This window comes from Leptonychotes weddellii, chromosome 1 (genome assembly GCF_054177405.1).
Source record: "Leptonychotes weddellii isolate Sample4059 chromosome 1, ASM5417740v2, whole genome shotgun sequence".
Classification (NCBI taxonomy): domain Eukaryota; kingdom Metazoa; phylum Chordata; class Mammalia; order Carnivora; family Phocidae; genus Leptonychotes; species Leptonychotes weddellii.
In genome coordinates this window covers 139,230,093-139,247,611 of record NC_138369.1, presented here as the reverse complement: position 1 = coordinate 139,247,611, position 17,519 = coordinate 139,230,093, and the positions used below count along the sequence as shown (strand labels likewise).

The following is a 17,519-nucleotide window of genomic DNA, read 5'->3' as shown; positions in this document are numbered from 1 at the left end:
AAAAATTTCTGCCTTAAGGGAAATTTCAGTCAGAAATTCTTGTTAACTTGGGTAACAAGTGAGAGATGAAACTACACTGATCACTGTTACGATTTTTTTTCGTATTGTTTCCCGAACACGATTAAACTCTTGGAATAAACGAGGCCCCCGAATTCGCCCACAAGCGGGATTTTCCCCGCCAGGGAGTCAGCCGCGGGGTCGGAGACGCAGGTGCCGTTCCAGAACTAGCCAGCAGAGGGCGCCCTAATGCAGCGAGAGCTGCCGGCGCGGCCGGGTGAGAAGTTCACGCTCACCTGCTGGCTCCCCGGGCCTCGTGGGGAGGCAGGGCGGGAAGGCTCGGCCCGGCGGGGTCCCGGAGGCCTGCGGGGACCCTGAATCCCCACCCGGGCAGGCTGCTCCACCTCTGGTCTCCTCCCGAATGGGCCCCAGGTGCCGCCCTCAGGGAGGCAGGGACGCGAGCGGGAGGTTGGCCTGGGCCGCCTGGGTCCCGCCGCGGCGCTCACCGCGCTGTTCCACTCTGCGCGCACCCCTCCCGTTCCCTCGCCTCCTCTCCCGGGAGCTCCTAGGTCACCGGGCTCTCTGGCGTGGCCAGAACCCTGGCAGCGTGCAAGGTGGTTAAGTCCGTGGCCGTTGGAAACTGACTGGTTAGTGTCTGAATCCCAGTTCTTCCATTTAACTGCGTGGACTTGGGCCAGAATTTGGCTGCCCTGAGACTCAATTTCCTTATCTGTACATTGGGGGTAATGATGCAGCCAGATAGGGCTGTTAAGAACATTGAATAAGATTATCTCCGTGAAGTCTTTTAGCATGATGCCTGGTACCTATTAAGCATTAAAAAACAAACAGTATTATTATTATTATTGTCATATTATTGTGCTAGCCCAAGGGATCTGTGATTATCCTTATCAGTACGTTTATGGGTATCTGCCCCTTGTTCCTGGGAACATTAAATGTATTTATTTATCAAACAAACAAGTATATAACGCTTTCTGTATGCTAGCAGCTGTTTGAAGTGCTTTACAAATATTAACTCATTTCATCCTTGTGATAACTCTGTTGCTATGATCTTCACTAAACAGGTAAGGGAACTGAGGCCCAGAGAGGTTAACTGCCTTGCCGGAGGTCACATTGCTATCAGGTGGTAGAGCCGGGTGTTGTAGCCAGGCAGTGGGGGCTCCAGAGCTAGGGGCCCAGAGTGTGGAAGGTGCCCCTGCGTCAGGCAGCGTGCTACAGAAGGAGGAGGGTGACTGGATTCTTACACCCGCATCTCCCGGCGGTGTGGTCTGGGCAGGCTACACAGTCTAGCCTCAGACTCTTCACTTGTAAAACGAGGTTAATACCCCTATCTTGCTGGGGCGCTGTGAGGGTTAGCAAGAATGAAAAGCTCTTAGCTTGGCCCATGGTACGTACTACAGAAATGGTAGCTGTTTGATGGCTGCCGCTTTTAGACTCACGCAAGTTCGGATTACCAAGGAGGAGCCAGGGCACCGAAGACATAGGAAGTACACTTCCTTTACTCCAAGGAAAGAGCCTCCATAGTGGTGGCTGCTGACGTGGCCGGGGGCCTTGCTCTTGGTGCCCCATCCCTCCTTCTACCATGGGGGGGTCAGGAGACTCCGGTTCTAGTCCCAGACCTGTCTCAGAGGCTGCGGGAGCCCCTACAGCATGTAACACTTCTGCACAGATGAGTTAAACTATAATGCCCCTCCGACTCCCAGTTCTATGACTGGGGGCTTGTAGGCTTGTCACTCTGCTGGAAGTCTCAGGACCCTGGTGGTACGTGACCTCCACCTGAAGCCCTGTCCTAGGCTGGGAGGTGTGTGTGTGTGTGGGGGGGACTGATATGGGTGCCCCCCTTGGGAAGCTGGCCGTGGGGGAGGAAAGAGGCTGGCCTGGGTCGGAGGGCTTGAGTCTAACTCCCTGCCTGGGTTTAATGAGCCCCAGGGCTCTGTGAGGGCTGCTTTTCACCACCTTTTATTTGGTCAGACAGGGGGCTCAATAAATCTTTAGTTCTGTGGACTCCCCTCGTGGAATTGTTGAAGGAGAAAGCTTTTTGCAAATGACTGGAAAGCCCTTTGCAAATATAAAGTGCTTATTTAGATGCAAACGAAAAATCCAAGGTGCCTGTGACTCATCTGGTACCTATTGTGCTTGCTTCAAAGAGCGGGGGCTCGCCTGTGTGACGGCTGCCGTTTGAGAGCCACTTAAAGAACTCTCTGGTGAATGAATTTGGTCGCATTATTCCCGGGCCCCTAGCGGAGGACTCGAATTCTCACCGCTCAGAACGTGTCCTCCTCCTCTGACACTTTCTCAGCCCTCTCCCCAAAGCTAGTTCTGACCCAGGATGCTGTGGGAGGGGGCTGGCCCCCTGGGGAGGCAAGGAGCCAAGGAGGGGGGTGGGGGGAGAAGGGGCTTGTGCTTTTTTAAAAAGAAAAGGCAGCATTAATCCAAGCATCCAGGGCTATGCCTAAGAATCTAATGACAATAGTATTACTTGCTTTCAAAACCTCTTTTTATCATTTCGTTTCCTTTCCTAGCTCTTACTACCCTGTTAGTACATACCAAGGCTTCACGGCCAAAAAAATGCTGAATCCATTTGGTCAAGTTTGTCAGACTGGTGAGTAGCATTGTGTGCAGACCAAAGGTCTGCATGAATGACTGCATTTTTAATGAGTTGACCAGCTATTTGGCATCCCATGAACAGAATTTAATGCTGTGTACTGCACACGGCCCTGAAGGATGATGGAGACAGCTTTTCCAAGGCCGATTTTCATTCCTAGAACAGAGGAGAGCCTCCATTTTGAGGTTTGGTGAGGATGGGTTCATGTCGACACACAAGGCAAGAGGAAAGCATCCTTCTCCACTGGGGTCTAAGGCATGGCTTGGTTCCTGAGTTCAGGTAGTGAGGGCAATGCATTCTGGGGCTTTTCCTCTAGGGCAAAGAAGCCAATTCAGGGTTTAGTCTTTTGGTTGTGGTGGAAGGTGGAAGTGTATATCAAGCGTGGACGCCGCCAGTGAAAGGATGCTCTTGTGCAGTTGGAAAGAGGCACCCCCTCCTGGCCAACTCCAGGTTTGCAGAGAAAGGCTGGCTGAATTCAGTTCCCAGATGCTTGTGCAGGGCACAACCTCACCTGCCAGCCCCCCACATGTGGATGTGTGTGGGTGGAGTGTGTAGGCACCCTCTCAAGAGGATAGAGAGGAGAGCCCGGGACCAGGAGACAAGGAGGGGGCTGCCCCAGAGCCTCTCCTAGTAGCTCTTTGTATAGTTCCCGGCTCCCTGCTCCAAGGCTGATCTTCACCCCCTGGCTCATGTTCTTTCTGAAGGTGCGTATTTGTACTATAAACAGTGGCTACCTTCAGATAAGGACCACTCAGTTCCGTTTAATATTCTTTGTTCAACTTCTGTAACAGTCACAGCAGGGAGACTCACAGGTGATAAGGAGCTAGGACTACTGTACTGGTTTGGGGTGGTAGAGGTGATGATAAGCAAACCAGAGGCAGTCTGCTTCTTATATCGCTTATATATTTAGGTACTAAGTGTCCAGAAATCACACAAAAGACTTACATGTTCTAAGCAGAGTTCTATTCTCAAAGAGCGAAATATATTATAAAATCCCTAACTATCCCTTCATTTTAAAACAGCTTTATCAAGATATAATTCACATATCGCACAATTCATTCACTTAAAGTGTATAATTCAATGTTTTGGGGTGTATTTATAGAATCGTGTGACTCTCCCTTTATTTTTAAACACATTTTTTAATGGTATGTGTCCCAGCCTTATGAACACATTCTTTAATTCTTCTTCTCAGTTGGAGAGCCAATTCAAGTGGTAAAAGTCAAAAGACTATCTGGTTGACTGATTGGTCTGCAGTATCACTAGAGGGTGGGGGTTTCGGATCCATTTTTTGGTTATTGTTCAAGATTTCCATCTCAGCACGTGAAAGGGAGTTTAGGCTGCTGATAGAGAGGGTACAACCCTGGGTCGTGGAAACGTCAAACATCAGGAAATGAGGAGGACCTGCTTTAGGACCTGGAGATGCCTTGAGATAGTTAAAGAGAAAGCACTATGAGAGTTCAGGGGTGACTGCACCAAGTTGTAGAAATTTGCAAGGGCTTCGTGGGACAGGGGGCAGGTGTGGTAGACCTTGAAGCAAGAGATGAATGTGGGGCAACCCAGAAAGAGATGAGATTGAGAAGATAGACTGAGGCCGTAGTGCAGAAAACTTTGAATCTTGGGCTGGGAAGGTAATTCTGATATTTACTCCGCAGGCCAAGGAGACGCTGAAGGGTTTTGGGGAGGGCAATGGACATTTGAACTTTATTGCCGGGGGATTGATTCGGAGAGTGGCATGTAGGACCAGTTAGGAGGCTGTGGCAGAAGTCTGGTGACAGGTCATAGGAACCTAAAATAAGCAGGCACGGTAAGAAAGGAAAGATGGGGCAAATCTGGGGGCAAAATGGCAAAAAATGGAGTCTGTAAGCCTTGACTGCTTAGATGTGGGAGATGAGGAAGAGGAAGGGGATAAAACCTGAGACTGTAAGGCAATGATGCTGCCAACAAGGGATGATCCAGGCAAGATGGTTTGGTGCTTTGATCGTTTGGTCTTTAATGTTTCAAGGAGGCAGTGAGCTATCTAGGTGGTAATATGGTTTGAAACTCAGGGGAGATCTTAGGGGTGTAGCTGGAGATTTGAGGGGGCTTAGCACAAAGCCCAAGATTATGAATTTGGAGTCAGATAGACATGAATTCCAATGCTGGTACTGCTCCATACGAGGGGTGTGACTTTAGGCCAATTCCTTAATACCCCTGAGAAATGGAAATGAAGGTAATAGTAGCAGCTGAGTTGTTGTGAAGATGGAATGAGGGAGTGCCTGTCAAAGCCTTAGCACAGTAGGTAAGTTCTCAATGATTGGCAGACCTTGTTTGGGTCCCCCGTTCAAGCTAAGGAGAGGGTGGGTGGTACTGCTGGGAGAAAGGGTGGAGGAGAGAGAAGAGGTGGACAGTGGATGAGGAGGGAGGCAGGAGGGGACTCAGAGAAGGGAAGGGTGGAGGCTCTTGAGTAGCAAGAGAGGTCTCAGACTGGAGGGCAAACTTCTTTCCCCAGGGCTCTCTGTGGGCCTGGAAATGTCCAGGGGAGCCATGGGCGCGTCCAAGGCCCAAACAGGGGAAAGGGGGAAAGAGGTGAGGAAACCAAGGAGGAGAAGCGAGCAACAGAGGCGCCCAGGGCCAGGGCAGCCCGCTCTTGGGGATGGAAAGAGATACCACTCAGATGGAACATCCACAGATTTGAGTCACAGTCACAGAGATCCACTCCAGCAACTGAAAAGCAATTCTAAAGAGACATCATTGTTTACTTGTTTGCCTTAAACTCTATGAAGGAAATAAATAAATAGATCACAGCCATACTTCCTAAAATTACCTTTCTCCCCATCCACTTCTGTCTTCTCTCCCTTCCTTGCAAATCCTCCCAAGCTTTTCTCTCTCCTCTCCCTCTTCCTCTTTTCCCTCCCTTCTTAAAAAAACAACAAAATAACAACAGGAAGTTTTCCTCCCAACTCTTGTCCGCTCCCCTTCTGTCCTTGTCCCCCTCCCCCTTTGCTCCCACTTAGGAATCACAAAAGCCCCCAAAGGCAAACCCAGAATCCTCTCTAGGGCTCTGGGAGGAAGGAAAGGCTAGGAAAGCTTATGGGATGATTGTTTTTCTCCTGCCACAGGGGTTTCTTCTCTACTGCAAACCATAGTTTAAAAGAAAAAGAAGAAGAGGAAGATGTCCTAGGGGTTAAGCTCCACTTGGTGGAGACCCCAGTGCCCTCAAACGCAAAGCCTGGGCGCCCCCAAACAGCAGAAACAGCTTCCCCAGGCTGGTTTCCCACACCACCTGGCAGCCAACACCTGCTGGCAGGGGAATCCCAGCCCTACCTGTCGATGCTGATGGCACAGAGGTTCAGGATGCTGGCTGTACACATCATGACGTCCAGGGTGACGAAAACATCGCAGCAAACGCGGCTGAAGTTCCAGACTCCACCTGTCACCTGAGAGGCAGAGACAAGGCGGTCAGTGTTTCCCCCCCGCATCCCAGTCAACTCTGCTGCCTTCCCGAGGCTCCCCTGCACATGCGGACGTGCCCTCCCTGTGGTTGGCACTGTTGCTGCCAAGGACAGGCAGACGCTGAGGGCGTGCTGGGCGGCTCAACGTGGTCACCCCAGAGAGGACAAATTCATGGAATGTGAGAACATCAGAGCTGGAATTCGTCCAGTGTTTCTCAAAGTGGGGTCGACAGTGGGGTTTAGAGATGCACATTTCTGAACCCTTCCCTAGGCCTACTGAGTCAGAATCTCTGAATCTGGAGCTGATGCATTTTCATTTTTAAATACCCCCTCCAGTCCTCCCCTGCCCCCACGCCCGTACACCAGGGTTTGAGAATAACCGATCTAGGTCAAACTCAGGAGGCAACTAAAGCTCATCGCGGTTAAGTGATGGGCCCATAGATGTCCAGCTGGTAGTGAAAGAGCTTGGGTGAGAGCCAGATGTGTGCCCTGGGCCCAAACTGCCTTTCTGAAGCCCTCTGCACAGTGGAGAGCTCACTGTGTACCCAGGGAATAAGCGGAAGACACATTCTCCATGAAACTTACCTCTAAAATGAAAATCTATCTGGCTTCTGGTTTTAAAGCTGGGGAGCATTCTGGAACAATATCTGTAAGAACCTATGTGAAATGAGTCTGTGGCAGCCTGCCTGCCTTGGACACCCCGGTTTCAGTCCCCAGGATGTGGGCGGAAAGGTGGGTGCAGGGCATTGGAAAGGGGCGCAGGTCCTCTCTCCCACTCCCAGCACCAGGGAGGACAGTCCTGACCTCACGCATTTACATGTGGGTTCCAAGCTCTGAAACTTCCTCCCGCTAATGTAATTTAATTTGATTCTAACACATTTCTATTTTGTTTTAAATGCTTTTTTACATAACCTAATCAAACCAGAGAGGTGTGTCAGGGTTGTCACTTTCAGAGTGTCCATAGACTCCGTCTTTGGGCCCCAAGGCTTTTGGGCATTTGCCCCTTCCGCTCCGTGGGGACCATGGTTCTCAAGGAGAAACCCCGTGAAGCTTGGTGCCCCAGCGGCAGCTGCGTGTGCATGATATCCCTGCTGGGCAAGCCCGGTGGCTGTTTAAGGGGAAGGGGAGTGAAAAATAGGTACAGTAGCCTCTAAAGTAGCTTCTCAAGGGAAAATGGGAGAGCGCGTAAAGACGGTGCAGTTGCTGTGATTCGTTTTCGTCACCCAAGATTCTTGTTACCTGTCCGGGTCCCTTTCCTGTTCATTCCTGATTTATCCCACTAAAGAAAGGTTCAGAGAGCCTCTCTCCCCTAATCACTTCTTTCCCCTTCGATTTATTTCTTTTCAGCATCCGATTTTATCCCTGTATTTGGTCATCTCCAGACTATTTTGAGAAACACTGACCAAAGATATTTTGTCTGAAAGCAACAAGGCAAAGTTCAAACTAGTAAAGAAGTAATTGTTTTTGTTCATTAGGTTGTGGATTTACTTTCTTTCAGCTCAACCATTTGGCTTTATAGAAATAAGGCCTAATGTGAATTTATAAGAATTCTGAGAATGAGAAACTCGTAAAAAGGGAGGTGTGCAGTCATAATAGCACGCTGATTTACAGGAGCCAGGAGAATAAAGGACGGTTTTCTCAGTACACAGGATGGTTGTATGCTGTAAAGGCTTCTTGCAGAAGCGCTGAATATAAAAACCTGGCAGGTTTTTATATTAAATTTCATTTTAACATATGTCTACTATGCAATATATGTCTTAAATTGGATAAAACCCACTTTTTGTTCTGTAAAATTGTGAATGCCTGTTTGTGTCTGTAAGCTGGGGTGAAAATGTAGGTGCGAGAGGATAGTTGCAACAACAGCAAACTCCAGTGCTTGCTGGGTGTTTATTCGTTCATTCATTCATTCATAAAGCAAGTAGTTGTGAAGCTCTTAATACTTAGTTCATAGAAGGAGGGTTTGTTATGTGTTTTAAGAGGTTTTAAAAATGTACTTCGGACCCTGTCCTTGAAGAACTGATATGGTAACTGAGGAGCAAGGCATTCTTAAATAAAATAACCAGAGATCATCATGAGGGCCGAACATTGTTAATACAATCTAATGTTTATTGAAAACTTACTTTACATGTGTCACTGGCCCACATAACCTGTTTTTGGGAATTTCTACAGCTTTGAAACTTTAGATTCTGAAAACTGAATTTGTTTTTTACTGTGTGTGCTCTTAAAGCTTTTTGGGGACAAATTATACACTTATTTTATAGGAAAGTAAATGACTGTTACCTAATTCGGTAGGAGCAGGGACTCTGACTTGTTTGCTGCTGCATCCCCGGCTCCTAGAGCAGGGCCCAGCACGCAGATATATTCTGGAAGAGTGAATGGTCTCTGACCTAATCTATATTGATAGTAATAGCTAACATTTATTGAATGCTTACTAAGTCTTGATGTTCTGCAAAGCACTTTACATACATGGCCTCTTGGCTGCTTCTCATCCTGTGAGGGGTGGCTACTGTTTTCACGGCAGAGAAAGGGCCAAAAACTGGGAGAGGGTCAGCACCCCACCCAGGGTAGCACAGCCAGCAGAAGCAGACAGCCCACGGGAATGTAGGTCACGACCTGACCTGCTCCAAGGCAGCGTCAGGTCAGGAGGGGGGCAGGTGCTGGAAAAGGATGGGGATGGGCAGACACAAAGGGAAGGGAGAAAGCCATGTGCTCAGCAAGGATTTTTGTGTGACAAAGGGCATCACCTCCCTTCTAGGAAATGAGGCACCCTCTTTCTGATCGCCTCTATCACAGGGTTCCAAAAATAGTGCAAAGGACAGGGGTGGCTGTTGGCCTTGGGGTCTAGTGAAAGCACACACCCAGCAGGTTTTTTGCTATCCTGCTTCTTAAGCCCCTCGCGGCCAAAGCCCTTCAAGCCTCCCCCTGGCTTCTCCTGTGCAGCCCCCCCCATTCTGGCTGTCCTCATCTTCCGTCTCTAATTCCGCCATGAAAATCCCCATTCTCCTTGATCTCAGCGAAGTGTCAAAAAGAAAACAGCCTGATCAGCAGATTGAAGTAACTCCCACTAAGGTGCATCACTTAGCCTTCCCTGGAGCTTACTCCTTAAAATAAGTCTCTTAACTGGTGGATGTATAGTGAAAATACTTATTTTGTTTTTTTTACTCGAGTCCTCCACATGGAGTAAATAAGAGTGAGCAATCAATAGAGCTGCAAAGGGCCGTGACCATGCCCAAGTAACTCTCAAAGCTGTCTCAGAGCAACCCGATGAGGCAAATATTATTTTCAATTTATCGGTAAAGAAATGGAGACTGAGAATGGTTGTGTGCTTTGCCCAAGGACACATAGCTAGTAAAAGAAGCTGGCATTTCAAACCCTGAATATTAACGATTGCTCTATTTTGCCTCTCCAGGTTAGCGCCCTGCTGTACCCCTGCCGGGAAGCCTACAGGTTCACTGCATTCTGCCATCATAGGAAGGAGGGGAGCTGGTGCTGGCCCATCCATCCACCACACAGCCAATATGTTTTGAGGGCCTGGTACTTTGCTTAGGTGAGTATACTGAAATAAGTGAAACCTGTTTTTGTCCCCAGGGCCTCAGCATACAGTGTGAGCACGTAAAGGGGACTCATATATAGTGGGTGTGGGTGAACTGAGGGCCCAGGAAGAGAGACACCAAGAGAATAACTATGATACAATGGGAAAAGTGCTGATGGTGAGGTAAGGACAAAGTGTGGGGGAACATAAAAGGGAAAGGCTGGGGGCGTCTGGGTTGCTCAGTCGTTAAACATCTGCCTTCGGCTCAGGTCATGATCCCAGGGTCCTTGGATCAAGTCCTGCATCGGGCTCCCCGCTCAGCTGGAAGCTTGCTTCTCCCTCTGAGTCTCTCCCCTTTCACGCTCTCTCTCAAGCTCTCTCTCTCTCTCAAATAAATAAATAAAATCTTTAAAAAAAAGGGGGGGGGAAGGGAGTTTTGAAATTAAAGCAAAAAAAAAAAAAGCAAAACCAAAATCTGATGGATTTAAGGCTCGTTAGAGACATGATTCTACCTTTCTCCTAAATTCTAATGAATAACTCACTACAGAATTCTGCAGCAGCCAGGTGGTGTTACTCTCACTTGCTAATGAATATAACTAACTCCCTTTGGCAATGCAGAAGGTGGGAGTAAGCAAGAAAGTGTCTTCAGGTACTGAAGTTGGCTATTGATTTCCAACAGACATAGCCTAAGGCAGCATTTCCCAAATTTACTGATTATAAGGCAGCGTTTCCCAAATCACCTGAGGCTCTTGTTAAACAAAATGATTTTCAGGACCCACTCAGAATAATAAATCCCTCCAGTGATTATTCTACTGCCTGGGAGGTTTGGGAAATGCTGGTCTGAGGATGTGGGGGTCAAGGTAGTGGGCATGACATTGTCTTCAGAAATGGTCATCCCTAAAAGCAGGGTTCCTTGACCATTCTGTGTTCCACGGATCCCTTTGGTCTCATGGTTCCCTTCTCAGAAGAATATTTTTAAGTGCATACAATAAAATACAGTGGATCACAAAGAATACCAATTATACTGAAATACAGTTACCAAAGTATTTTAATATATGTGCTTCTTTAATAATGCATTAAATAACAAAGCCTGGCAGCAGCTCCAAAATCCCTGTAATTTCAAAGTACTCGTGAGTGTAGATGGTATTTCAAGGTGTCCACAACAACTCTAATGGGATTTGAAAATATAAATATCTGTGATTTCTTTTGGGGACACTAAGGATTGCTTCTGCTGTGGGTTGATGCCTACATTCATAATTGAAGAAAATGCTAAGTTTCAGTTTAGTGAAAATAAAGAAGTAATTTTATTTACATCCAAGTTGATGGACTCCCCTGATGAAGAATTCCTGCTCTAAGGATGGATTTTTAGTTGTTTGGGGAGATGTCTAAGGGGCAAAAATGGAGTTACTTCTCTAGCCTCTTCATTCCATTTATGTTTGCCACATTTGGAATCTTTTTGGGGTGCAGGGGGATTGTTGTGAGGCAAGATAGGGGATCCAGTTATCTGAATCCCAGTTTCCTCATCTGTGAAATGGGGGCCAGTTTACAGATCAGTGTTTCCTAAATGTCAGTTTGTAGCAGGTGGCCAGCTGCTTGCATAAATTACCTAGGGTAGGAGTGGGGCTGGGGCAGGGGGGCTGGTACAATTACTACAGACTTCCAGAGCCATCCCTGGAAATTCTGGTTTGGTAGATCTGGGGTAGACCCAGTAGTTTGTGTTTTGAACAAGCAGTTCTCTGTAATAAAGATTTAGCTCAGAACTGCTCGAAGTTTAGATGCATAAGAGTCATGGAAGAACCCATTGAAAATGCAGATTCTCCTTTATTTTTACAATCAGTGTCCTTACAAGGGTCAAAGGTTCCTCTCTCCCAAAACAGTTTTGTTCTTTCCCATCATTATCTGACCTTGATCAGTGTCTGTGGTGGGTTTCCCTGCCTCAATGCTACCCCCCTGCTCTTTTTTGCTTGGTGTACAGTACTCAGTTCTCACGTCGTTTTTCCTGTCCACACTGGGACCCAAGTGGTCTGAGTTTAGTATTCTAAAGGTTCCTCCGGCTGCTTACGTTGCCTTTCTGCCCTGATATAAGTGCATTAAACATCACAAAAGGTGCTTAACCGAGTGGAACAAAATGGGATGTTTGTGCTTGGAGAGGGAGCTCCACACAGACTGCAGCTTCTAAAGCAGGAAATTAAAAACTTGAGAGGGAATCAGAGAGAGAACTATTTGTTATGGAACAGAAAAGAGTTTTCGAGAAAATGCTGCAAACTGAATTAAAGAGACAGCCAGGCCAGAGCCCGCTGAGATATAACCTACTCTGAGATCACCTGCATGATTTTTATCCTGAACTTCTCTGCTAGGCCTGAGGACAAAGAAAACTGAAGGTCAGTGAGTAGCCCCTGCTAGTCCCCCTGCCCAAGCCCAGGCTCCCGTGTGCCTGAATGAAGAGGATGGTGCCGTGAAAACCACTGTGGTGTGTCCATGCTGGCTGTGCTCTGCCTTCGTTCCGATAGTCCTTGGATTCCACTGGGAAACCATGAAATTCCTGAGCAGGTCTTTGATGTGTGCCATGGAAGGAACACATCATCCTCTGCTAAACCAACTCTTCTCTCCAGTGATTAGTTCAGAGAAAATCATGGGCCAGAAGCCAGTCTAATCGAAGTATACCTTAGCACTTATACTAGAAATCCTGGGACACAGATTTTCTCTCTTGGTGTGAATAGTGTGGTGTACACATGTGAGGCCTCTAACTTACCCTATGCTGTGGATAAGGCCAATACAGAGATGAGAGCTGAGAGAGTTGAGGAGAAATGGAGCTGGAGCCCTGTTCAAACTGTGCCTGCAGCCCACCCTACCACAGGACTTTTAAAGTCCCTGGTGTGAAAGAAAAAGGCATTCTGTTTATTGCTTAAGTGAGTTGGAACTAAGTTTTCTTTTACTTACTACTAAAAGTGTCTTAACTGAGATATTTATAGTTCACACCTTTGAGTTATCAAAGCACTTTCGAGGTTGATGACAGTTGAGCCTAACATCAAGCCTATGAGATAGGAAAAGTATTCCTGTCACCTCCATTTTATTCACTTGATTCCTGGTCTTCTGACTTCCAGTTCTGAGTCTTTCTCATAGCATAACCCTGTGCAATCCCAGTGAATTCCAGAAGCACAGTGTTCTGTGACATTTTATTTGCCCATCTCCCATCAATTCCTCATACCACATCCTCTTTTTAAATAAAACCCACATTTTCACTTTCTTTTCTATCCTCCCCTGTTTCCTTCCCTTATGATCCAATTTTGGCTAATTAAACTTAAGGGAAGATGCTTTGAAGGGCTCCAGGGAAAGGGCTTTTTTCCCCCTTTCTCTCTCTCTCTTTCTCCGCTGTCCCCATCCATCCTATTTTTGAATACGGCCATGATGCTGAGGGCCATGGCAGCCATCCTGTGAGCAGCATGAGGAAGTAAGCCAGTTTGCCAAGGATGGAAGAGATTGGTCCTTGATGACACCATGGGGCAGCTGAATCAACACCAACAATCCCCTTCCTCCAGAATTCTGGTTCTGTGAGAAAAGTAACGCCTATTTGTTTAAGTCACAGTGAGTAAAGTTTTCCAATATTTACAGCATACATACTGGTGCCTGGAAAAATTAGGCAATTTTCCTTCGAAGGAAGGTATCTGGCCAGTATGAGCCAATATTTCCTTCAAAGAAGATAGATGTATTCAAATCAAAGCATAGGAAGCTGTGAATTTGGCAGTTAATTTGGCCACTGCATGGTGTTCTTTTCATTTCTGTGCTGTCCTCTTGGGGGCCCTCAAGCCTTACAGCAGTCTCTATGCTATGGTCAACACTGCATCCTTTCCTCTTTCCAAGGGAGCCCTTAGGTATAATCATGTAATTACTAGACCAGTTACTCAAACTGTACCACCATTAGGACAAGTTAGTGTGAGTAATGCTTTGCTCTTCTTTGAGACACATGGACTTATACATCCACAGTCCTTTTAAGGGCTCAAGGTACTCTCTTCTCTCATTGAGATACCCTGTCTGCTTCTCAGGTCTACAGAAAGCAGGCAGGTATTGAAGATGAAAAAAAGCATATACTATGGTGGGTTAGGGAGACCCACTCCTTTGGAATAGAACCTTCCTAATATCTTAACTGGTTGTCTGTTAATTATGGTTGCTTTAAGTCATGTTCTTTTATTGATAGAGACCCTTAGTGGACTATTGGCGAAAGTGGTACAGAAATATTAAGTAGCATTGACTAGAGCTTTAAAGCAAGTAGGGAAGACCAAAAAGAGGTCCCAAAGCCCATTTCCCAGTGGAGAGATGTCTCCCAAATCTTCTTTATGTGATTGCAGACTTATTTGACCATGCTCTTGATTACTGAACACTTGCACCAAAGAACCTGTTGGACAGAATGCGTATTCATTTTTATGATGGGGAACCAAGAGCTTCACCAAAGCTCATAGGAGAAAACTCATAAATCCACCCTGCAGAGAGTCCAGCAAGCCTTTGGTAACATTTCATGCTGGCTCTCTGTGGGCTCAGTTGCTCTTCTATGCTCAGCAGAAGGGGGACATCATCAATTTTGGCAGGTGTGGCTAGCAGGGGATGCCATGGGTGTCTAGCATGGAAAAATCACAATGTCAATATCCTACACCAGTATCTACAGAGATTTTCCAATATGGTCTATCCAGAGTCCTGGAAGCAACCCCAAATGGACAGTTGAAGAGGGACCTTGAGTGGCTTTGTTATAGATACCAAAAGACTGGTTTTATTTCAGAGGCAATTAAATTAAAATGTTTATTAGAGTGAAGGTCTTCATCCTGTATTTCTTTCTGGCATTCAGCCTTCTGAAAGACTTAAGAAACCTTGTAATGTATAGGGGTGGACAGAAACACTTTGAGGTGTGGGATGGTGGTGTTATGAATCATTAACTAATCCATACTGGTTTGTAGCACTTTAAATCTGCCTTATTCTCGAGGAGAAATATCACGTTATCTAACTCCTTTTCAGTCTCATTATTATTGAATGTAAAAAAAATAAACAGTTCATTGAAACAATAGATATAGCTGCAAATGGTATAAGCAGGAATTGCCCATCTAATGCATACATTACAGAAAAGATTCATTTAATCATTCATATAGCAAATATTTATTTAGCACGTATTATGTGCCAGGTAGTGTGTTTAGACTATAGGAAAAAAAAAAGAACAAAGACATAGCTTCTGACTTCAAGGTTGTCTCAGTTTGGGTTGACAGAAAAGTCAAGATAATTACAAGATCTTTTGCCATCAAGATTATTCTAACAGGGAAAAATTAATGCTTGGTTTTTTTCTCCAACTCTTCCCTTAGCCTTTACATCTATCCCAATCAGCCTAGATGTTTTTCTGCTTTTCCTTTCCTTTTCTATTTTCTTGATTTCTTTCCTTTATGTTTTCCCTTTGAGATCATAAGTCTAATTTTAGTTCCCAGTCATTCTTTAATAGGGGTAGCAGCCTAGGCGGTCTATGTTTGAGGTTTTTGCTCTCCTGTGATATGTCATACTTAATTAACTGTCACCTTCACTATTAATATTAACTGAGATATTAATTTGATGAATTTTAATTTCTCTTAATCATAGCATCATTTTGATCCTTCATTGGATACCTCTTTAAAATGATACATGATACACAGTGCAGGAGGGACATATTAATAGTACATTAAAGTGTTTTGAAAAAACTCTTTAGTAATTGCATGTTTTCCTGGTAAGAATATCTGTTTCTTGAACAGGTGTAGGCACCCTGATTCCTTTGTTAGTAAATGGATGTTTTGTCTTGATCACCTCCTGACTCTGTTTTGCACTTTCAAATGAAAATACTTTCAAATTGAAGAAATGTTTCTTTCCAGAAGAATTCTCCAGGGTCTGCTGCATTATCTGACTGGCGAGGGCTCTGTACTATTAATGGAGGCATCAAAAATATAAATGTGAAGGTTTGGTCTGTTTGGTAGCAGACTCTGTAGAGAGCTGGTACCCAGGAGGAAAGAGCTGAGTCTAAGGGTAACTAAACTATCAAAAGAAGTCTGATCTATTTGCAGACTGTTTTTTCTCTCTTTTCCTCTTATTCATTAAAAAAATTTTTTTGTTTGTTTTTCTGTAATTCCTTCTGCACCCCCTTCCACCCTCACTGTTGTCCTGCATCAGTCCAGCAGTTCCCCATCCCTCTATGTACATTGAAACACTGATGAAGATGCCCACGGACTGCCTCCCTCAACCCCCCACATCCCTGAGACATGATTGGCACAGAGATTAAACCTGATGCATTTTTAGGATGAGTAGCATCACTCAAGCCCAGTCACCTGGATGCTGGAGACCCAGGAACACAATCATTCCTGGCTCCTTGGTTCTGATGTGGGCAAGTGATGTCAGATAATGGCTGTTCTCAGGCCTTCAGTTCCCTTAGGAAAGGGAGAATGACAGGAGCCCTCCTTCCTTCCTAGTCCCAGGATCGTGGCAGGGAGCATTTTGAGCCCAGAAGGCCAGGAACTCAGGGAAGACAAAGACAAGTATGGTCACACAGGCAGCCTGCAGCTGGGGCTCACTCACCTCCAGGTACACCACCCAGGGCATCACCAAGGTGGCCACCAGCAGGTCTGCCACAGCCAGGCTCACCACCAGGTAGTTGGTGGTGGTCTGCAAAGCCCGTTCCTTCAGCACTGCCACACACACTAGACCATTGCCGAAGACGATGGCCAGGATGAGCGCACAGTAGGAGAGTGCATAGTAGGCATGTGGGCGGCCCCGGCTGGCCCCTGTGGAGTTCTCTGCCCCACAGGTGGAGTTGATCTGGCTGCTCAGCTGGCTCAGAGGCGCCATAGCCCAGAGGGAGAAGAGTGACCCCAGTGGATTTCCTGGAAGGAGACAGAAAACAATGTGGTAAAACTGGACTCTTTGGAGCTTGGCTGCTTGGGTACATTTTTATGTATTGTTTCAACAAATATTTATGGAGCACTTCCTATATGCTTGGTACTGTTTTATGCACTGGAAATACAGCAATGAAAAAAAAATTCCTGCCCTCATGTTGGGGCCCACTGAGGGAGGAGAATACAGTAAGAAGTAAGATAAATAAAGGATATAGTATGGAGGAGAATACAGTAAGAAATGAGATAAATGAAGGATGTAGTATGTTCGATAATGATATGCATTTTGGAGAATGATAAATCAGAGAAGGAGGTAAGGAGATGGGCAGGATTTTGTGTGTGTGCCTAGGGTATCTGAGGGAAATTTTTAATCAGGGTAATCAGGAAGCCCTTGTGGAGAGGGTGACAACTGAGTCAAGACCTGGAGGACATGAGGAAGCCAACCATACAGATATCTGCAGGAAGAGTGGTCCAAGCAAAAGGGATAGCAGGTACAAAGGCAGGACAGGCTGGTGTGTGGAAGGCAAAAGGGAGACCAGAGTGGCTGGAGCCAAGTGGGATGGAGAGGTTGTGCAGGACCATTGAAAGAGCTATGCTTGGACTCTGAGTGAGATGGAGAGCTGTTGCAGGATGAGAATCCCAGCTCTGCCACTTCCTAGTGCTGGGCCTTGGGCATGTTACTGCACCTCTCTGAGCTTCATTTTCCTCCTCTGTAGAGTGGAGGAAACAATGTAATCCATCCCATAAATTTTTTTTGTGAGGATTAAGTGAGCTATTAAATATGTAAGACATTGAAAGCTATGATACCTAGAAAGCTATTTTCTCTTACCTGTCTGTTTCTCTGAGCTTCCCATCCCCCTTTCCTTGTTTTCTCTCTACCCTCCTCTGTGGCCCCCATTTGCCTTTTCCCCTGCCTCCCTCTGTCTCTGCCTTTAGTTTCCCATATCTCTCTTGTATCTTGCGTGGGGCGTGGTAGGTGTGGGATGCTGGCTTGTGGGAGAAAAACTCAAGAGTATAGAGGCAGTGCAGTGGTTTTTATACTTAGGGAA

General features: G+C 46.2%; 1 protein-coding gene across 2 annotated transcripts in view; it reads right to left on the bottom strand.

The window, feature by feature from the left end:
- Positions 1–16,712, bottom strand: part of DRD3 (dopamine receptor D3) — a 32,010-nt gene extending 15,298 nt beyond the window's left edge. For both annotated transcript variants that reach the window (XM_006748812.3, XM_006748813.3), the window contains exons 1-2: positions 16,157–16,712; positions 5,924–6,036 (exon numbers count right to left, since the gene is read on the bottom strand). In XM_006748812.3, coding sequence (XP_006748875.1) covers positions 5,924–6,036; positions 16,157–16,426 — 383 coding nt within the window. In that variant the 5' untranslated portion in view covers positions 16,427–16,712. The remainder of the gene's footprint in view (positions 1–5,923; positions 6,037–16,156) is intronic.
- Positions 16,713–17,519: the final 807 nt, after the last annotated feature.